The 22,861-nt window shown below is 47.2% G+C and overlaps 1 protein-coding gene across 1 annotated transcript; it reads right to left on the reverse strand.

Moving 5' to 3' along the window:
• Positions 1-3,039: 3,039 nt before the first annotated feature.
• Positions 3,040-12,362, reverse strand: LOC138355971 (ankyrin repeat domain-containing protein 11-like). Its single transcript, XM_069311511.1, has 4 exons — positions 12,340-12,362; positions 9,400-9,451; positions 6,531-6,784; positions 3,040-5,959 (listed from the first exon to the last, which is right to left on the reverse strand). The coding sequence occupies exons 1-4, from the start codon at positions 12,360-12,362 to the stop codon at positions 3,040-3,042; spliced, it is 3,249 nt and encodes a 1,082-aa protein (XP_069167612.1).
• Between the last annotated feature and the right edge of the window lie 10,499 nt (positions 12,363-22,861).

Genomic DNA, 22,861 nt, shown 5'->3' on the forward strand with positions numbered 1-22,861 from the left:
ACCTGATGTGTCGCTGTCTCCACGGTGGGTGGTGGCAGAGGTCCATGTGCCTTCTGTTCCTTCTCCGCCTGGGGACTCTCCACAGTGGGAGGTGGTGGCTCCCACTCCCAGGTATGGTGTGGTTGCTGGTGCTGGGCGTGGCCTGGTTGTGACATTACGGAAGGATGCGCGCCGCCCTGGTTCCCTGCAAGTCGTCTGGTGGTGTACCCGAGGCCGCTGGCGCCCCGGTGGTGGTGTCCTATGTCCGGCCCCCTCCTGTAAGGGTAAGTGTTGGGGACCTGGGGGACGTGTTGCCGGCGTCGGTGATGCCGCCGGGTCACTGGTCGGCGATTGCTGAGTTACTGCTGAATGACGAGCCGGGGGAATTTCATGGTGGTGGTGTTCCCATGATGTGGGGGATTGTGGCAGTTACTCGCGTCAGGAGTGATACCATTTGGGTCCCCTGCTTACGGGTGTTTGTTGCTAGGGTTCCGGGTGACATGGCGTCCCCGGTAGGTGAACGAGACCCTTGGGGGTGGTTACGTTGGGAGGCGTTCAATGTGCGGTTCCCACGGGTCTTGTTCCCGGGCAACTATGTCCGCTGATTCCCTGTTTTTTTTTTTTTTGCTATTTGTAGTGTTGTGTGCCCCTCTGGCGTTTTGTTTGCCCTACTGTCTTGTGTGCCCGTGCCTCTCCCTTTGTTTGTGGAGGGGCCGGTGTTTTGCAGAGTGTGTTCTTCTTTATGTATTTGAATTTGTGTTGTCACTTTCCCCTGTGTATTCTCTTCATGTATTACCATCTTGTATTGTATTTTATTTTTATTTTTCCTTTTGTTTATATTTATGGTTTGTTTGTTTGTGTGAGCATTGTCTTGTGTTATGTGTCATTTTATACATTATGATGTGTTTTGTTGTCGGTCTTTCCGTTGGTGCTTTCTTTGTTTTGTTTTATATTGTTCCTAAGTTTTGTTTATTTGCTTACATTATTTACTTGTTTGTTATTGTTATTGTTTTAGATTTTGTCTTGACGTATGCTGTGTTTCTCGTGCGTTCCTCCAGTTGTGTTAATTATTGTCCTGTGCTGGCGGTCCTTCTGGCCGGTGGCTTCTATATTTGTTTTTACTTTCTGTGATATTTTATTATATTTATTGTCTTTACCTTGCATGAAAAACAAAAAAAAAAAAAAAAAAAAAACTACGCCCACTGTGTGCAGGTTAAATCTGGCGGCTGAATTCACATACAGTCCACTATTTGAAGTAAATAAAAATGCAAAATATATATTCACTAATTAAAAGCATATTACTGTCTGTTAGGAATACCCCACATGACCGCCGCTGGTCCACCCGCTGGTCCACCCGCTGGTCCACCCGCTGGTCCACTCCTCTGGTTCCACTCTCTGGTCCACTCTCTGGTCCGTCTTTTCCGCAAGGAAAAGGGAGGAGAATGTCCCCTTTCAGATTTATTCTTGTTTACAGAAAGAACGCGAGAGCTTCCCACTGAGGACTCGTGAGGTGTGCCAGGCAACTTTGGCTCCACCTTTGAAAATGTCACAGATCTTTGCTATGTGAGACAGTGGCTCAGACTCGCCTCTCCTCCCCTTTCTCACCCACTCGCTTGTCTTGTTGCCCAGGGTTCTGAACCTGTGTCTACACGCTCGCGCACCTCTATGCGTTCATATGATCACGCACTACAACAACTCATGTTTCACATCGGATCTGGCTGAGTTGGCTTTCCCAATTTGTTCCTATTTGCGTGTTCGCGCTCAGTACGCATGTGTACATGCATAGGCCTGTCTTTTTCTCCGATGTCCCTGCTTGAAAAGCGCATTAAAACACACCCAGATTTATGTAATCACTCCGTAGAAACAAAAAGGCAAGTCAGTGTACCTCGCCACCGTGTTCGCGGGACGATCAATGAGGCTGGCAGGAAACCTGTTTACTCTGGGAAAGGAACAACTAGGCTCCTGGTCTAGCCGGGTGAGGCACGGGCGCTAAGAGAGGCGCAAGGACTCCCCTTCCTCACTATGAGTCCCGGCAACACCAAAGAATTGGATTTATTAAGACGATTGTTTTGTAAATATTAACGTTAAGACGAATGGCAAACATCTATTGAGATTGAGAAGGAATTGGGTGTTTTTTCTGAGAATTATTATGAGGTATCATCTCTAACACAAATATCTAGTGACCGCCTCCCTCCCCTGTGGTGATCCTCCCCTGTGGTAACCCCCCCCCCTCTCCCCAGCACCCCGCGATAGAATGCAACACTCCACACCTACTCAACACAAATCATATAACATGATCCTTTTAATCGAAAAATCCCAGTTACAGCCCCGCTCCTGTGCCAGGTAAGTCCACTACGGGGTCACCATAGCCCGTGCTACTTGCAACTTTTGTTCCCAGTAGCTGAATGTTAAACAACAACAACAACAACCAAAAATCTGTATTATGGTTGGATGTGTCGCCAGTGGTGGCTAGGGTGGTGGTGCATAGCGGCCACACACAGCTCTACGGTGGCTAGGGTGGTGGTGCATAGCGGCCACACACAGCTCTACGATAGCTAGGGTGGTGGTGCATAGCGGCCACACACAGCTCTACGATAGCTAGGGTGGTGGTGCATAGCGGCCACACACAGCTCTACGATAGCTAGGGTGGTGGTGCATAGCGGCCACACACAGCTCTACGATAGCTAGGGTGGTGGTGCATAGCGGCCACACACAGCTCTACGATAGCTAGGGTGGTGGTGCATAGCGGCCACGGACAGCTCTACGCAGCGGCATGTTTGGGGAAGGTTCAGGAGCTGTGGAGACTTTTTATCACCGTCTTGGGCAGGTGAAGCGTCGGGGGTTGCTGACGTGTTTATTGACGCAGGTGACACCCGGCGAAGCAGTTGGCGGTAAATATTTGCTTTTCCATCGTGTTGATGTCAGTCGTCGCCTCGGGGAACCTGTGGAGTGCGGGCCTACCGTATACCTGTTGGTGGCCTCATTGTACTAACTAAATATTTAGCCGTAATGTCTCATCCACCTTGCATCCTATTTCAAAAGAGAAACTTTTAATACATGTTAAAGGATCATCTCTATAAAAAAAAAACGGAAATGGCCTGAATTTATCTTATCCATCTTCGTTGTGGATGGCAGAGCCTTGTGTAGGTCCTTGTGTTGGTCCTTGTGTTGGTCCTTGTGTAGGTCCTTGTGTTGGTCCTTGTGTAGGTCCTTGTGTTGGTCCTTGTGTAGATCCTTGTGTTGGTCCTTGTGTAGGTCCTTGTGTAGGTCCTTGTGTAGGTCCTTGTGTAGGTCCTTGTGTTGGTCCTTGTGTAGGTCCTTGTGTTGGTCCTTGTGTTGGTCCTTGTGTAGGTCCTTGTGTAGATCCTTGTGTAGGTCCTTGTGTAGGTCCTTGTGTAGGTCCTTGTGTAGGTCCTTGTGTAGGTCCTTGTGTAGGTCCTTGTGTTGGTCCTTGTGTAGGTCCTTGTGTTGGTCCTTGTGTAGGTCCTTGTGTAGGTCCTTGTGTAGGTCCTTGTGTTGGTCCTTGTGTAGGTCCTTGTGTAGGTCCTTGTGTAGGTCCTTGTGTTGGTCCTTGTGTAGGTCCTTGTGTAGGTCCTTGTGTAGGTCCTTGTGTTGGTCCTTGTGTAGGTCCTTGTGTAGGTCCTTGTGTAGGTCCTTGTGTAGGTCCTTGTGTTGGTCCTTGTGTAGGTCCTTGTGTAGGTCCTTGTGTTGGTCCTTGTGTTGGTCCTTGTGTTGGTCCTTGTGTTGGTCCTTGTGTTGGTCCTTGTGTAGGTCCTTGTGTAGGTCCTTGTGTAGGTCCTTGTGTTGGTCCTTGTGTTGGTCCTTGTGTAGGTCCTTGTGTAGGTCCTTGTGTAGGTCCTTGTGTAGGTCCTTGTGTTGGTCCTTGTGTAGGTCCTTGTGTAGGTCCTTGTGTTGGTCCTTGTGTTGGTCCTTGTGTAGGTCCTTGTGTTGGTCCTTGTGTTGGTCCTTGTGTTGGTCCTTGTGTTGGTCCTTGTGTTGGTCCTTGTGTTGGTCCTTGTGTAGGTCCTTGTGTAGGTCCTTGTGTAGGTCCTTGTGTTGGTCCTTGTGTTGGTCCTTGTGTTGGTCCTTGTGTAGGTCCTTGTGTAGGTCCTTGTGTTGGTCCTTGTGTAGGTCCTTGTGTAGGTCCTTGTGTAGGTCCTTGTGTTGGTCCTTGTGTAGGTCCTTGTGTAGGTCCTTGTGTAGGTCCTTGTGTTGGTCCTTGTGTAGGTCCTTGTGTAGATCCTTGTGTTGGTCCTTGTGTTGGTCCTTGTGTTGGTCCTTGTGTAGGTCCTTGTGTTGGTCCTTGTGTTGGTCCTTGTGTAGGTCCTTGTGTTGGTCCTTGTGTAGGTCCTTGTGTAGGTCCTTGTGTAGGTCCTTGTGTTGGTCCTTGTGTAGGTCCTTGTGTTGGTCCTTGTGTAGGTCCTTGTGTAGGTCCTTGTGTAGGTCCTTGTGTAGGTCCTTGTGTAGGTCCTTGTGTAGGTCCTTGTGTAGGTCCTTGTGTAGGTCCTTGTGTTGGTCCTTGTGTAGGTCCTTGTGTTGGTCCTTGTGTAGGTCCTTGTGTAGGTCCTTGTGTAGGTCCTTGTGTAGATCCTTGTGTAGGTCCTTGTGTAGATCCTTGTGTAGGTCCTTGTGTAGGTCCTTGTGTAGGTCCTTGTGTTGGTCCTTGTGTAGGTCCTTGTGTTGGTCCTTGTGTAGGTCCTTGTGTAGGTCCTTGTGTTGGTCCTTGTGTAGGTCCTTGTGTAGGTCCTTGTGTAGGTCCTTGTGTAGGTCCTTGTGTAGGTCCTTGTGTAGGTCCTTGTGTAGATCCTTGTGTAGGTCCTTGTGTTGGTCCTTGTGTAGGTCCTTGTGTAGGTCCTTGTGTAGGTCCTTGTGTAGGTCCTTGTGTAGGTCCTTGTGTAGATCCTTGTGTAGGTCCTTGTGTTGGTCCTTGTGTAGGTCCTTGTGTAGGTCCTTGTGTAGGTCCTTGTGTTGGTCCTTGTGTAGGTCCTTGTGTAGGTCCTTGTGTAGGTCCTTGTGTTGGTCCTTGTGTAGGTCCTTGTGTAGATCCTTGTGTTGGTCCTTGTGTTGGTCCTTGTGTTGGTCCTTGTGTAGGTCCTTGTGTTGGTCCTTGTGTTGGTCCTTGTGTAGGTCCTTGTGTTGGTCCTTGTGTAGGTCCTTGTGTAGGTCCTTGTGTAGGTCCTTGTGTTGGTCCTTGTGTAGGTCCTTGTGTTGGTCCTTGTGTAGGTCCTTGTGTAGGTCCTTGTGTAGGTCCTTGTGTTGGTCCTTGTGTAGGTCCTTGTGTAGGTCCTTGTGTAGGTCCTTGTGTAGGTCCTTGTGTAGGTCCTTGTGTAGGTCCTTGTGTAGGTCCTTGTGTAGATCCTTGTGTAGGTCCTTGTGTAGGTCCTTGTGTAGGTCCTTGTGTAGGTCCTTGTGTAGGTCCTTGTGTAGGTCCTTGTGTAGATCCTTGTGTAGGTCCTTGTGTTGGTCCTTGTGTAGGTCCTTGTGTAGGTCCTTGTGTAGGTCCTTGTGTTGGTCCTTGTGTAGGTCCTTGTGTAGGTCCTTGTGTAGGTCCTTGTGTTGGTCCTTGTGTAGGTCCTTGTGTAGATCCTTGTGTTGGTCCTTGTGTTGGTCCTTGTGTTGGTCCTTGTGTAGGTCCTTGTGTTGGTCCTTGTGTTGGTCCTTGTGTAGGTCCTTGTGTTGGTCCTTGTGTAGGTCCTTGTGTAGGTCCTTGTGTAGGTCCTTGTGTTGGTCCTTGTGTAGGTCCTTGTGTTGGTCCTTGTGTAGGTCCTTGTGTAGGTCCTTGTGTAGGTCCTTGTGTAGATCCTTGTGGTAGATCCTTGTGGTAGATCCTTGTGGTAGATCCTTGTGGTAAATCCTTGTGATAGATCCTTGTGTTGATCCTTGTGTTGATCCTTGTGTTGATCCTTGTGTTGATCCTTGTGGTAGATCCTTGTGGTAGATCCTTGTGGTAGATCCTTGTGGTAGATCCTTGTGGTAGATCCTTGTGGTAGATCCTTGTGTAGATCCTTATGTTGATGGTAGACCCCCAGCACCAGTGGACCCCTTGTGTTGATGGTAGACCCCCAGTGCCAGTGGACCCCTTGTGTTGATGGTAGACCCCAGCACCAGTGGACCCCTTGTGTTGATGGTAGACCCCAGCACCAGTGGACCCCTTGTGTTGGTGGTAGACCCCAGCACCAGTGGACCCCTTATGTTGATGGTAGACCCCAGCACCAGTGGACCCCTTGTGTTGGTGGTAGACCCCAGCACCAGTGGACCCCTAGAGTTCAGTAGAGACTCAAGATGCTGGCACTGTTTCCTGCCGGGGGAGGAGGAGGGTGGTCACCTCACCAGTATAGATAATACCTGAATTTACCTGAGAACCACTAACACTATTGGCCTCGACTAGGGCAGGAAGCCGGAGGCTTGTCGAAGGTCCCTCTATTTGCCTTGATCTTTTCCAGCTGTACTTTAAAAGTTAAGAGTTTCAGCATTTACGACTTCGGCGGGTAGGCCGTTCTATAGGTTTATAACCCAGTGGGTACAGAAGCATCTCCTATTCTCAGTCCTACATTGTGGCTTGTTGAGCCTGAAACCGTTGCTCATTGTTTGTGTCGCATCTGACCTTTTTGAAAAAATTTCCTGTATCAGTTTCCTTAAAATGGTTCAATATTTTAAAAGCTTCAATGAGATCCGCCCTGTCATGCTTGGTTTGCAGTATTTTTATCCCTGTGGTCCCCAACCGTTCCTGATACGTGAGTTGACTTAGCTCTGGAATTATTTTTGTTGCCCGGTGTTGCTCCTTCTCCAGAGCAGCTATGTCCTTCTGAAGATGTGGTCTCCATGCATGGATACAGTAATCCAAATGGGGGCGCATCAGAGATTTATACAAATGCATCAAAGAGTATAATGCAATCTGCAGCAAGCTGGGCTGCTGTTCGTCCCGGACAATCTGTCATGTTTTCCTCCACCCTCCCCAGAACCTCCTCTTGAAACACGATTAGGCTATTTATGTCGTGCTTGCATTCGTCTTAATCTACCGGGAGCAGGAACCCCACTTACGCCTGACGCTCTCTCTCTCTCATCTCCCTCTTCTCTGGCCTTTCATGTCTGTGTGTGGGGGACTGGTCGCTGTGATCTCACACTAACACATTCCAAATATATTTAGAGATTTTGAATAATAACATTACTTTTTTTTGGCCGAAATGGGCTAAGGGACATGAGAACACCGTTATGTGTCAAGGGACATGACATATGACCCTTGACACCGTCATGTGTCAAGGGACATGACACCTCCGTCATATGTCAAGGGACATGACATATGACCCTTGACACCATTATGTGTCAAGGGACATGACACCACCGTCATGTGTCAAGGGACATGACACCACCGTCATGTGTCAAGGGACATGACACCACCGTCATGTGTCAAGGGACATGACACCACCGTCATGTGTCAAGGGACATGACACCACCGTCATGTGACCTCAAAACCCGTTCACTAAGACTGATGTCACGTGTCACCCGAGAACGCTGTCACCTGTGACCCCAGGACATTACCACGTGTCACCCTAGGATGTATTGACGTGTCGGCCCAGGTTGTCTTGTGACACCCCAGGACGGTGTCCTCACACTCCAGGACGTCATCTTGAAGTTATCTTGAGATGATTTCGGGGCTCAGAGTCCCCGCGGCCCGGTTCTCGACCAGGCCTCCTTTTTGCTACACACACCAAGGAAGCAGCCCGTAGCAGCTGCCTAACTCCCATGTACCTATTTACTGCTAGGTGAACATTTGTTTCCGCCTCCGCCGGGGATCAAACACGCAACCTTAGGACTATGAATCCCGAGTGCTGTCCACTCAGCCGTCTGGCCCCCGGTGTCATCAGGTGTCTCCCCTAACTCATCGATAGGGACACCACCATCACCACCGCCATCACCACCACCACAATCACCATCACCGTCGACCAAGGCGTGACCTTGGAGCTCCGTCCAAGAATAGTGACGGTTGTGGTGGTGGTTCCCCGTCACCACACCACCGTCACCACACCACCGTCACCACACCACCGTCACCACACCACCGTCACCACACCACCAGCACCACGTCACACATCACACAACAGCTGTCAGTACACCACATCTCCGTGATCACAACCTTCCTCCATCCCTGTCACTACAACATTAGCCATCATCACATCCCTCAGATGAATGTATGAACATATTGCATAAGTTTTCCGTTCGGAAGTTTGGAAAGCGAAGAGAACATGCGCCAACCCCTTCTCGCACTTTCGTATAGTCAATATTGACTTATTAAATACGTGCATATGTGACATACTAAACATACTAGCTTACCTTGAAAAGCTTCATAGAAAACACCGACCTTACCTAACCTTCTTAGTATGTTAAGATAAGCATCTTATTGCTTCGTAATTACAATTATTACTTAACCTATTATAGGTATATTTAACCTATTATAGGTATAGGTTAAGTAATAATTGTAATTACGAAGCAATAAGATGCTTATCTTAACATACTGGGGAGCCGGTCGGCCGAGCGGACAGCACACTGGACTTGTGATCCTGTGGTCCCGGGTTCGATCCCAGGCGCCAGCGAGAAACGATGGGCAGAGTTTCTTTCATCCCTATGCCCCTGTTACCTAGCAGTAAATAGGTACCTGGGTGTTAGTCAGCTGTCACGGGCTGCTTCCTGGGGGTGGAGGCCTGGTCAAGGACCGGGCCGCGGGGACACTAAAAAAAAGCCCCGAAATCAACTCAAGATAACCTGCTAAGAAGGTTAGGTAAGGTCGGTGTTTTCTATGAAGCTTTTCAAGGTAAACTAGTATGTTTAGTATGTCACATATGCACGTATTTAATAAGTCAATATTGACTGTAAGAAAGTGCGAGAACGGGTTGCATGCGCACTGGAAGAGCGATTGTCGTCATGACTGATGTTCTTGTTGATCAAGGTGACCTCGGCTTGTTCTGTCGTCACTATACTTGACCCCTGGTAACCCTTGAAAGCACTCTGCTTATGTTAACCAAACACCACAATATAAATTGAAGAGACGACGACGTTTCGTCGTGATACAATCGACTTGATAATGGTCCAGGATGGACCGAAACGTCGTCGTCTCTTTAATTTCTAGTGTGTGGTTTGGTCAACATTTTTCAGCCACGTTATTGTGAGTTTTCATCTGCACTCTGCTTATGTATTTCAAGAGTTTCGTCATAAAAGTTTAAGTAGAAGATTAAGGAAGTGGTTTTCGGTAACTGTTAGGTCGGATGGCGCGTTTTAGCCTCATTAAAACATTAACAGAATTTTACGGATGATGTTAAAGCCAGTCACCGGAATGAAAAAGTTATTATTAAGTTAGATTATATTAATTTATGTAAACTGATTCAAGCACCTCTGATGATTCTGGCACCCAAGACATTGACCACTTACGGGCTCACCATAGCCCGTGCTACTTGGTACATTTTGTTCAGAGTAGCTGAATCTAAAAAAACAATAAGACATTGAATTTAATGTTAAGTGAAAGAGGGTGTAACATATGGAGAAAACGTATAGTAACAAGTGACAACAAACGGACACTAAAAACTATAGACACAACTTTAATTTACAAAGAAGGTAGCACAACAATGGTAAAAACCTCCAGACTGATCCGACCCGTAGCCAGGCTGTGAACTTCATGGAAAAGAACTCGCTCAACGGGGCTTTAAGGTAAGAATATATTGTATATCTCAGGCTCAGCCGAGAAATACAATATCTTTATTGTATTCCACTTTGCTGACCCTCGGCCTACCCAGCCCTCGGGGGGTCATCAGAGGGGCGGCCTACCCAGCCCTCGGGGGGTCATCAGAGGGGCGGCCTACCCAGCCCTCGAGGGGTCATCAGAGGGGCGGCCTACCCAGCCCTCGAGGGGTCATCAGAGGGGCGGCCTACCCAGCCCTCGGGGGGTCATCAGAGGGGCGGCCTACCCAGCCCTCGGGGGGTCATCAGAGGGGCGGCCTACCCAGCCCTCGGGGGGTCATCAGAGGGGCGGCCTACCCAGCCCTCGAGGGGTCATCAGAGGGGCGGCCTACCCAGCCCTCGAGGGGTCATCAGAGGGGCGGCCTACCCAGCCCTCGGGGGGTCATCAGAGGGGCGGCCTACCCAGCCCTCGAGGGGTCATCAGAGGGGCGGCCTACCCAGCCCTCGGGGGGTCATCAGAGGGGCGGCCTACCCAGCCCTCGAGGGGGTCATCAGAGGGGCGGCCTACCCAGCCCTCGGGGGGTCATCAGAGGGGCGGCCTACCCAGCCCTCGAGGGGTCATCAGAGGGGCGGCCTACCCCATCCCTCGAGGGGGTCATCAGAGGGGCGGCCTACCCAGCCCTCGAGGGGGTCATCAGAGGGGCGGCCTACCCAGCCCTCGAGGGGGTCATCAGAGGGGCGGCCTACCCAGCCCTCGAGGGGGTCATCAGAGGGGCGGCCTACCCAGCCCTCGAGGGGTCATCAGAGGGGCGGCCTACCCCAGCCCTCGAGGGGGTCATCAGAGGGGCGGCCTACCCAGCCCTCGAGGGGGTCATCAGAGGGGCGGCCTACCCAGCCCTCGAGGGGTCATCAGAGGGGCGGCCTACCCAGCCCTCGAGGGGTCATCAGAGGGGCGGCCTACCCCAGCCCTCGAGGGGGTCATCAGAGGGGCGGCCTACCCAGCCCTCGAGGGGTCATCAGAGGGGCGGCCTACCCAGCCCTCGAGGGGTCATCAGAGGGGCGGCCTACCCAGCCCTCGAGGGGTCATCGGAGGGGCGGCCTACCCAGCCCTCGAGGGGTCATCAGAGGGGCGGCCTACCCCAGCCCTCGAGGGGTCATCAGAGGGACGGCCTACCTAGCCCTCGAGGGGTCATCAGAGGGGCGGCCTACCCAGCCCTCGAGGGGTCATCAGAGGGGCGGCCTACCCAGCCCTCGAGGGGTCATCAGAGGGGCGGCCTACCCAGCCCTCGAGGGGTCATCGGAGGGGCGACCTACCCAGCCCTCGAGGGGTCATCAGAGGCAGCTGCACTAGAAATAAAGTCACTGCTTGCTGGGACATCAAGTGCATTACTTCAAAGCACTTTGCAATCTACAAGTTTTTGTGTGCCAGGTGAGAAAGAGGGGCACTTGCAGAGGGTGGTGTGTCAACCTCCGCTCCACACCCTGGCTATTAAATCACTTGCTGGCTTTCATCTCATGGCGACACTAGTCAAAACACATCAACAGGCTGCTGAATTAATGAGTGTCGGGTACACATCGGTCATCTATATGCCATAAGCAAAATATTTTGTATTGGTGTTAAGTTAGTTTACTGGTTACGTCAAAGTTGGCTACAGAGAGACCATTCAACACTTACCATGAAGAACCACAAGACTGAAGTTTGTAAATCCTCTCCGCTCGTCTTTATGGGTGGATCAGTAAGACCATATCCGAGACACAGTGCACAGGCGTTCACTGTGACATCACAAGCTTCACTATACCTCTCGTTTCATCAGAGGTGGTCACAGTCGAACACGATCCCCTCTCGAAAACGCACACACCAGGTATGACACTAATAAGGCACGTTGGTGAGGCGGGGGCGTATATAGGCCTGCCAGAGTGGTGAAGTATGTGCGGGCGGGCCAGCAGCACCCGGCGGGTGTGTGGGTGGTGGGCGTGGTAACAGCGGCTGATGGTGGTGAGTTCCGCCTCAACACTGACTAGGCTCTTCAACAACACGTGGTGGATGGGAAAGACCGCTCTCACCCGTCTCGGTGCCACTCTCCTCCTCTCACTTCCCACGCCGGCCGGGCGCAGTGCGGGTGCCAGCGTAAGGTGCCAACCTTCAACCCACACAGGCGGCGTTCACCACCACTAGAGCGGGCAGGAGAGTGCAGTACAGCAGTAGGAGCACCAACAGCAGTGGTGGTGGTGGTCCCAGCCAGGCGGGGAGGAGCCGCCACCACTACACCAGCCACGAGGCACACTAAAAATACCTTGAGGCTGCTGGTGCTGCCCTTGCCTGGCACCCTCGCTCCCTCCCTCTTCCTGTCTTCCTGTCGCACCCTAACCCTTATCTTCCCTACCTTACATACCCACCTCTCCATCTTAAATGTCTAAAAAAGGAACTACAACCAGAAAACCATTGTAGGAATCACATCGCCCTCCGGCCGGCAGAGATTGCTCTTGGTAGCCGAAGAGCATTATCATAGTGACGGGCCGTCAGCTCGCGACGCTGCTCACCTCCACCTGAGAGGGTTCACCTCACACCCCATCCTCACCCTCTCTCACCACAACCTCAACCTAGCATCTCTCATCTTGGAAGCGTGTCTGCCTCCCATTTGCAACGAGAGAACCTAAGAATAAGCCCAGGGAGGATGTATTTGCGGCTCTTACCCTATGAAACCCGAGAGCGCCATCGTGTCATCGACCTGGGTATATAAAGAAAACTTGAATATCGACATTCAATACTATTTTGTCGTTTCGCGCATAAAAGAAAACATTTCACTGATTCTCCGCAGAAAATAATTTAAACTTCGTCCTCTTATTCACGAAACTATATTAAAATATGAACATTAAGGAGTTCCAATTCCAATATTTTTTGTTCCCGGTGAGCGGTATGGGCGACTGAGAGTTTATTATGATGGCGGGAGAACTGCTCGCCCACAACAACAGTGGAAGGTGATGATGCGCACACTACACCATCCCTCACTATACTGGTATACCACACCGCCCCCTTACTATACTGGTATACCACACCGTCCCTTACTATACTGGTATACCACACCACCCCTCACTATACTGGTATACCACACCGCCCCCTTACTATACTGGTATACCACACCACCCCCTTACTATACTGGTATACCACACCATCCCCTTACTATACTGGTATACCACACCACCCCTCACCATACTGGTATACCACACCACCCCTCACCATACTGGTATACCACACCACCCCTCACCATACTGGTATACCACACCACCCCTCACCATACTAGTATACCACACCACCCCTCACCATACTAGTATACCACACCACCCCTCACCATACTAGTATACCACACCACCCCTCACCATACTAGTATACCACACCACCACTCACTATACTGGTATACCACACCACCCCTCACCATACTAGTATACCACACCACCCCTCACTATACTGGTATACCACACCGCCCCTCACTATACTGGTATACCACACCACCCCTCACTATACTGGTATACCACACCACCCCTCACTATACTAGTATACCACACCACCCCTCACCATACTGGTATACCATATACCAACCCGTTCACTACACTAGCAGTCTACAGGCAGTAATATTCCGGGAACATCAACAAATTCTTGTAGACTTGAGGAAAATTGAAAGTCACACCAGTTCCTCCATCTATCATTCTATTATGCAGGAAGTAGCGCACGTCTATGGGTCATAAGGTTAGCAGACTTCTAGATGTTACCACTGCTAGGCTTAGGCTCGGCTACAAGTACCTCTGGGAGTTTGCAACATCTGCTGATGTAGATTTGACTAAATGTAAACTCTGTCAGCAGAACTATTCGCATACTTTGCGTCATTATATAATGGAATGTGAAAAAATCGCGGAATTCAGAGATAACACCATCAATGGAGTCCAAGAAATGTGTAAGTTCTTCATTCATAATGATGTGCTGTTTGGAATCTTAGCGAAGTATCCATTATTTGCTTACTGTAGGTGCAGCCTGCACATGACTGTAAAGCTGCCGCCCAGTTGGGTGGGTGTGGAGCACATGACTGTAAAGCTGCCGCCCAGTTGGGTGGGTGTGGAGTACATGACTGTAAAGCTGCCGCCCAGTTGGGTGGGTGTGGAGCACATGACTGTAACGCTGCCGCCCAGTTGGGTGGGTGTGGAGCACATGACTGTAAAGCTGCCGCCCAGTTGGGTGGGTGTGGAGCACATGACTGTAAAGCTGCCGCCCAGTTGGGTGGGTGTGGAGCACATGACTGTAAAGCTGCCGCCCAGTTGGGTGGGTGTGGAGCACATGACTGTAAAGCTGCCGCCCAGTTGGGTGGGTGTGGAGCACATGACTGTAAAGCTGCCGCCCAGTTGGGTGGGTGTGGAGCACATGACTGTAAAACTGCCGCCCAGTTCGGTGGGTGTGGAGCACATGACTGTAAAACTGCCGCCCAGTTGGGTGGGTGTGGAGCACATGACTGTAAAGCTGCCGCCCAGTTGGGTGGGTGTGGAGCACATGACTGTAAAACTGCCGCCCAGTTCGGTGGGTGTGGAGCACATGACTGTAAAGCTGCCGCCCAGTTGGGTGGGTGTGGAGCACATGACTAAAACTGCCGCCCAGTTGGGTGGGTGTGGAGCAAGACTAGTAACTGTGCAACTCACCATAGATGTAAAGTGTCTTGTATAGTGACTGTGTGGTGTGGTATACCAGTCCTTAAGCTATACTGGTATACCATACCAGCCCTTAAGCTATACCATCACCCATCACAATACTGGTATACCATACCAGCCCTTAAGCTATACCATCACCCATCACAATACTGGTATACCATACCAGCCCTTAAGCTATATTGGTATACCATCACCCATCACAATACTGGTATACCATACCAGCCCTTATGCTATGCTGGTATACCATACCACCCATTGCAATATTGGTATACCATACGTCACTGGTGTTCACTGGTAAATAGGCAAGCTAATGGGAGGGGGTCAATAGATTTGTTAAAGGACGGAGCACAGCAAATTGTATAGTTAATTACTTGGCTAATGACACAGCTAAGTACTCCGTATTTGTTGACATCAAAAGAGCCTTCGACAAAGCACAGGGGATTGCGATCCTGGACGAGCTTGCATGCATGGGTGTCAAGGGGAGACTCATGAAATAGACTGAAGGGTTGACTAAATAGCTTTCCTCACAGGGAGGAAAGCCAAGGTCTGCCACTTTCCGGGTCTTTGATGGTGGCCGACAAGTTGCCACCCGGCCCGTTTAAATATTTAAAATAATCCAGGGGATTTTCAGAATATTTTACTGTAATCTGTACCTGGTAGTTTTAGTTCAGGCGTTTTAAAAGTAGCAACGCCACAGTTGATAGGAATAACGTTAGATTTCTTACGGCATCATTTCTAACATATTAAACTAACTTCATCCATATTATCTATCGTAGATGGTAATATGGGCTAATGCTTTTATGCCATGCTAGTTATCAGCATGGCCTTAGCCATATCATCACTGCCTGCGGGCACCCAACTCGCTCTACTGGATCTTAACTCTTGCAACACTGGATCAAGAAAGTAAATAATAAAATAATACATTAAAACATTTTGCATGAACTCATTTTTTTGTTTGTTTAATATTGCGAGGAAGTTACTGTCCCACCGGGGGCGACTGGGCACCCCGGGTTGTAGCGAGGTGTTCATCTTTACTAATTGTCTAAAATATAATTGTGTTCAAACATCGTGACAGTGCAAATGTCATGGGGACTTAGTAAGACTTCTTGTACATTATTGTCTAGTTACGTAGCAATGTGTCGCCTTCACCTGTGCTTGGATTTGTCGTGTTCTCGCGACCAACTGCCCCAACACCCGGATTCATGGAGGATTTAAGTGCCATCTTACGACACTTGGACATCTTTTCTCAATCATGGCAGCTTAGTTTACATTTACTAAACAGTTTACGAGCTCCGAAGCGCTACGAGGTTGTCTATAATAACAATATTGGGTTATGAAGTTTAGACGTTCGTAAAGTGCTTAATAAATGCAGACTTCACGGCCATAATCTAGGAATGATGTATAAGTTTCTTCAGTAGACACGCAAGAGCTTGGTGAACCAAAGCCCAGCTACTCTCCCCCAGAGAGCCTCCACATCTCGGAAAGATTGTTTAGGAGTTTCCAAACGGCGCGCGTGATGGTGGCGGGTTTCAAGTTCAAGTACGTTTATTGAGACAATAAAAAACATCTCAAAGGGATAGAGTAGCTTAGGCTATTTCTACCCTGGTGGTGGTGGGGAGGTGGTGGTAGGGAGGTGGTAGTGTGGTGGTGGTGGTGGTGGGGAGGTGTGGTGGTGTGGTGGTGGTGGGGAGGTGTGGTGGTGTGGTGGTGGAGGTGTGGAGCCGCACTCCTTCCCGTCACTTATGCCACACCCGCTAATAAAGGTGTCACTTAAAAATATCACAAGCAGAGATTAAGTGTTGCCGAGATGACGACTGTGTGACTGGTGACTGTGTGACTGGCGACTGTGTGACCAGTCACACAGTCACCAGTGGGGGGGCGGGCTGGGGGGTGGGGGGGTCGGGCTGGGGGGTGGGGGGGTCGGGCTGGGGGGTGGGGGGTGGGCTGGGGGGTGGGGGGGCGGGCTGGGTCTGGGGGGTGTGGGGGACGGGCTGGAGGTGTGGGGGTGGGCTGAAGGTTTGGGGGGGAGACTGGGGGTGTGGGGGGCGGGCTGGGGGGTGTGGGGGCGGGCTGGAGGTGTGGGGGTCGGGCTGGGGGGTGTGGGGGCGGGCTGGGAGGTGTGGGCACCACATTAGCAACCTTCCATAACTCTGGCACTCTGCCTGACTATTGATTTATTAAATATGGTAGACAGTGGCTCGGAAAGCTCCTCTTTTCATTCTTTAAGCACCCTGGCAAACACTTCATCCGGCCCTGGGGATTTATTTGGTTTTAGTTTTACTCTTTGTTTAAGAACATCCTCCCTGGTAACTGCCAAACTAGTCAACATGTCCTCGTTCCCACTCACATAGACTTGTTCGGCTGAAGGCATATTGTTAAGTTCGTCTTTAGTAAATACAGATTTAAAATATTTATTAAAAATACTACTCATCTCCTCGTAATTATCCGTTATTTGACCTGTTTCAGTTTTTAATGGACCTATCCTTTCCCTAGTCTTATTTCGATATAACTGAAAAAAAACTCTTTAGGATTTGTCTTCGCTTGCCCTTCTATGCGAACTTTATAGTTTCTTTTTGCTTTCCTTATCTCAGTTTTAACATTTCTAACCGGTTGTGCGAATTCCTCTTCTAAACTAACTTCCCCATTCTTAATCCTTTTGTACCACGCTCTCTTTTCACCTATAAGGTTCTTCAGATCCTTTGTTGTCCACTTTGGGTCATTAGTATTCGATCTATTCAATTTATATGGTATACTACGTTCCTGGGCTTTGCTTAGAATATTTTTAAATAGGTTATATTTTGAATCCACATCGAAATCCCCTTTTACGTCACCTGTCGCTGGGTCTAGCCCACACCCCATTCCCAAGATATTCCAATCTATTTGACCCAAAAAAATTCTTAGGCTATTGATGTGGGAACCGACCTGTGAGATTTATATTATTTGATTTATATGAATTTATATTGAATTTATATTTACGTTAATTTATATATTTCGATAGCAATTGGTAGGATGTTATGTGGACTGTATTTCTGCAATAATCTCACAAATCGATCCACTACACATTAGGGGGGTTTATATTGAATTTATATATATGCAGCCAATCAAACTATAGTATTAAACTACATATATTGTTAAACATTGAAGAGGTTCCTTATCTTATTGTACAGCAGGTCCATCAGATATAACCAGGATGTAGACACCAAATTTTCCTCTTGTGAGGCAGCTTCCATCACCCTGGTAACTGATACACAAAGCATGCTTCCTCGTCTTGACCTGTCAAAAGGGCGCTAGCTATGAAGCCAGAATCCTAATATATGACACCCGTGAGCCTCTGGTCTAAGAACAATAACAATGGCTGACCACTCCCTCACCACTGACGCCTCCCTCACTTTGTAGAGATGTCAGTAACTGATTGAATGGTCACATTTACTTTATTTTAATATTGATAATTAAGTTAATTTATATGAGATGTTTTTATGATGGTAAAGTCCAAAGACTAATGTATTTAAGAATAATTCCCAGCAGAATAGCTGGTGAAATTATAATAGTATGTGGTAATGATATCCCGCTTTCTATAGACGGAAAATTCCACTACAAATTACATTTTCTATGGGTTAACTTGTTTATACAATGCAGCAATATTATCTGCTTGTATGATATTAGTAATTGGTGTCGGATTTTCCGACAATTGAAATCAGCTTTTCGAAAATCAGGCACTTTAACAGAATTTTTTCCTCCAGATTTATTCCATTCTATATTAAATCTCATTTCTTTATGATCACTGTTCCCTAGCTCACTCTCTATTTCGATGTCCTTAATTTGTGTTTCCCTGTTAGTTAACACTAAATCTAAAATATTATATCCCCGCGTTGGTTCCTTAATGTGTTGCGTAAGAAAGCAATCATCAATTAATTCTAGAAAATCTTCTGCTTCATTATTCCCTGTTTTGTTCACCCAGTTTATTCCACTAAAATTAAAGTCAACCATGACATAAATACTGTTAGATCTGTGATTACTGTGCTATTAATTAATATGTGGGATTATTAATTATTAATTGCAATTGTGTGGGTTGTGATTTTGGGGGCAGTGTTACTGATTATCACTGATTGGTGTAACCTGTGTTATTGTGTTTTGCTTGTCTACGCGACAAGGACTTGTCACGCAGGACTTGTCACAAACAAGGACTTGTCACGCAGGACTTGTCAAAAACAAGGACTTGTCACGCAGGACTTGTCAAAAAAAATATCTTTTACGACGTCGTGCGATGCATGGGAGGAGAAAGGAAGGCTGGGTATTTATCCAGATTAACCAGGAGGCCTGGTCGACGACCGGGCCGCGGGGACGCTAAGCCCAGGAAGCACCTCAAGGTAACCTCAAGGTAAGGTGCAGACACTTGCAGTTTTACAGTCTTGTAAAGCCACTACTAGCACACATGGCATCTCGGGCAGATCCTTGATCTAACATAGAGTTTTAAGAAGGTAATTTCTAGCAAAATTAACAAAATATTTACAGGTACATTGTAAGAAAGTATAAAAAAATACATTGTAAGAAAGTATAAAAAATACATTGTAGGAAAGTATAAAAAAATACATTGTAAGAAAGTATAAAAAATACATTGTATAAGAAATTTGACAGGAAAAATGTAAATACATTGAAGAAAATTTAAGGGTTATCCACACGGTTTAGCATAATTTGAGGATTAATGCAAGATATAATGTAGCAAACTATGTGTATAACATGATATAAGATAACAGCAATGATTACAATGATAAAGTTGTATGGCATAGGTACATATTTTGGGATATTGGGTAGCACTAGATACAGTGCGAGTTTCAAGCACTAGGTAGAAAACTATGAAGATAAAATTAGGTACGTTTTATTTTTATTTTTGAATAATCAAAAGTTTGACAGCTTTTCAATTCGTTAGGGAGTGAGTTCCATAGACCAGGACCCTTTATTTGCATAAAGTGTTTACACAGATTATTAAGTTTGACTCTGGGGATATCAAATAGAAATTTATTTCTGGTGTGGTGATTATGTGTTCTATTACATCTGTCCAAGAAGAGTTTCAGAACAGGATTTGCACTTAAGAACAGGGTTTTGTAAATGTAACTGACAAGAGAATGTGTGAAGTGAATTTATGTTTAGCATGTTAAAGGATCTAAATGGGGGGGGGGTTGAGTGTTGTCTGAAAGCCGAGTTTGTTATTGTTCTGATAGCATATTTTTGCTGGTTGATGATGGGCTTCAGGTAGTTTGCAGTGATTAAACCTCATGCACAGATACCTTATGTAAGATAGAGATAGATTAGCGCCATATTATATTGAGAAGAGAGCAGAGTTTGGAACATAATATCTGATTTTAGAGAGTATACCAACCGTTTTTGAGACTTCTTGGTAATATGTTGTATGTGGGTGATGAAGTTGAGTCTCTTGTCCACGTATAGGCCAAGAATCTTTCCATCATTGCTGATGTTAACATTGTCTATCCGAAGCTGAATTGCATTTGTTGATTTGCTTCCAAATAAGATGTAGTAGGTCTTTTCTTTTCTATGTTTAGTGTGAGTTTGTTGGTTGACATCCATAAGTGAACTGTTTTTAGTTCATTGTTTACAACATTATTTAGTGTGTGTGGGTTGGGGTCCGAGCAGATGAGGGTAGTATCGTCAGCAAATAATATAGGTGTAAGAATGTTAGAGACATTAGGCAGATCATTTAGACTGGCTTATGATCCACATCATGATTGCGGTCAAGATTTAGACTAGGATACAAAACATGATTCAAACCATGGTCCAGATCATTATTCTTACCATGATTTAAATTCACACCATATGCAGACGCTGAGTGACAATAACGTGGCTGTGTCTGGGTACAAGTGACAGGATGAACAACCCAGCGGGTTTTCTTCCTATTGGGGAATGTTGTACATGCTGCTATGGCGGTGTGTCCACTCACAGGATGAGTGGCGCTGCCCAATAAACTCGCCCCTCGGGGCAAAATTTAAAAATTTAAATTTAATAACGTGGCTGAAAATATGATGACCCAACCACACACCAGAATGTGAAGAAGGGAATCCAACCCAACCTACAGTACATAAAAAACCACCATCAGCAAAAAACTCGCACCCCACAACAAAGCCCATCTACAACAGAGAGTAGCAGATGTTGGAAATCTCCAACACTTATTTACTAACCCCCAGTACAACAGGATGTATTTCTTGTACTAGGCGTCATAATTAAGTGACCAGTAGTTTAGTGATATTGAGTTTATATAACTAACACGTAATAACGTCATATTTCCCCAGAAATTCTAGTCTTGTGTTGCATCAGCCCACATGACTAGGGGAAAAATGTTTACATTAAGTATATTGTAGTAAATTCTCTTTATTTCTGTATTATTTAATAAGAATCATCAGCCAATAATTCTATTGTCATGGATATTCAGTGAGTTAAGGCTGATAGTAGCCTTATCGTCGAATAAGCTATATAGTATTATCTGCAAGTAATAGTTTATACAGATACAAACTGTTAGAGTAGATACGCCAACTACTCTACACAGATACAGATATCTGTGTAGAGTAGATACGCCTACTACTCTACACAGATACAGATATCTGTGTAGAGTAGATACGCCTACTACTCTACACAGATACAGATATCTGTGTAGAGTAGATACGCCTCTACACAGACGCCGTCTTGTCGAGTCGGCTCTGATACACAACCTTCCCAACATGAACCTTCGTCCTGACTTTGTTGCTGTTGACTCTTCCTTTCACAGTACATACTCAAATGTTCTAAACTTTCTAACAAACGTGACCTAACATGAACCTACCTATCCTTTTATCTCTTTCTTTTCATTTCTCTTATTTTTATTACGTTCCCATTCTTACTCCTATTATTACACCCTTTATTACACCTATCACTTACGCACCTTTCGCCTCTCGTAAGGGATGGGTGAAAATCCTATTTTCAGAAAAGAGGTAAAATCCTCTAAGATTTCCTTCTCCTCACCTCTCTCTTGCTTTACTTATTATGCCTCCCTTGTGCAAAGCAACAACCCATCGTTGCTTGCTCTGCCATGACAATCACCCCATAATTTCCTACTACTGCTCCCGCAGACAGTAAAACATGAAGGTCCATGTTGAAGCCAAGAGAAACAACCCTTCCACTCTGTGACCAGAGTCCCAGGTGCTCAACCCACCACCTCAGCTCCCACTAACCGACCAGAAGACTTTCCAGTCTTACCAAATAGTGGCTCCTCCCACCAGGCGACCCAGCCTTCACAGACTCATGAACCACCCAAGACCCGGGCAGCACAATCAGATGTATTTCCCTCTCCAGCTCCAAACACAAATGCAGTCTACAGAACCACCAACGCTCCTGAAATAGCTTCTACCGCCAATCCACGACACCTGAGCCTCCAGGCTGCAAGATGAAAGACGAAAAGACTAACTACGGATGTAAAGAACTCCTCAGACGAGGAAATCTTAGTAGGAGCTCCTCCACCGCCGCACCACAAATACGACACCTACTCGGTACAAAACCTTCTCATGAAGGCCTCATCAAACTCCAACGACAGCACGGCTCAACCAAAGTATCAGGCAAAAGAAAAAACAGAAGACCTAGAAGTCAACACTAACCCCACCAGCTCCATAACTGGTACAGCCATGAAAACCACCATGAAGACCCCAATTAATCCACAGATCTCTATTATCAGCTATTGGTACAGATAATGGCTCCTAAGAGCCATTATCAATTACAATGCCCGTGCACAGGCATTGTAATTATGCCCAATTACAATGCACGAGCAATGATGAGCCCTTACGCGTTCATCATAGCTCGTGCTACTTGGAACTTTTTGTTCTGAGTAGCTGAATCTAAAACAACAACAACCTCCTTCGCCTCTTAACAATTGAGTTGATAATGCAACCCGTCCTCGACTCAAGTCCATTACATCCAGCGGTCGACCCCACAGACGCATTCATAAATTTTAACATGCTGTTCATTCAATGCGGAAACTTTCTCAAATATAAATTAATATTATAATATATTAGCATATTGTGCATTTATAGGCATAGGTTAGGTTAGGTGTTTAGGTTCTGTCGGCGATTATTTGTATTTGTAGTACGTGGGTGAAGCATTTACAGCGTTGTGGTTCGATCAAAATTAGTCAGAGAAGCACTTGTTCCGGAAGTGTTCGAACGTCAACAGTTGTGAGTCGTGTGTAAACCGTTTTTCATTCATAAACAGGGGGTTTGGCGGGTGGATGGAATCACTTTTGGGTCTGTTTGGAGGACGGGCTGGGTAATGGTCCAGGACGGACCGAAACGTCGTCGTCTCTTCAGTTTCTAGTGTGTGGTTTGGTTAACATTATGTGAAACATGGTGTGAATCATGGTCTGGATTATGGTCTGAATCATGTGTCGAATCATACCAATATCATTGTCTGAATCATGTGTTGTATCATACCAATATCATTGTCTGAATCATGTGTTGAATCATACCAATATCATTGTCTGAATCATGTG

This window comes from Procambarus clarkii, chromosome 70 (genome assembly GCF_040958095.1).
Source record: "Procambarus clarkii isolate CNS0578487 chromosome 70, FALCON_Pclarkii_2.0, whole genome shotgun sequence".
Taxonomy (NCBI): Eukaryota; Metazoa; Arthropoda; class Malacostraca; order Decapoda; family Cambaridae; genus Procambarus; species Procambarus clarkii.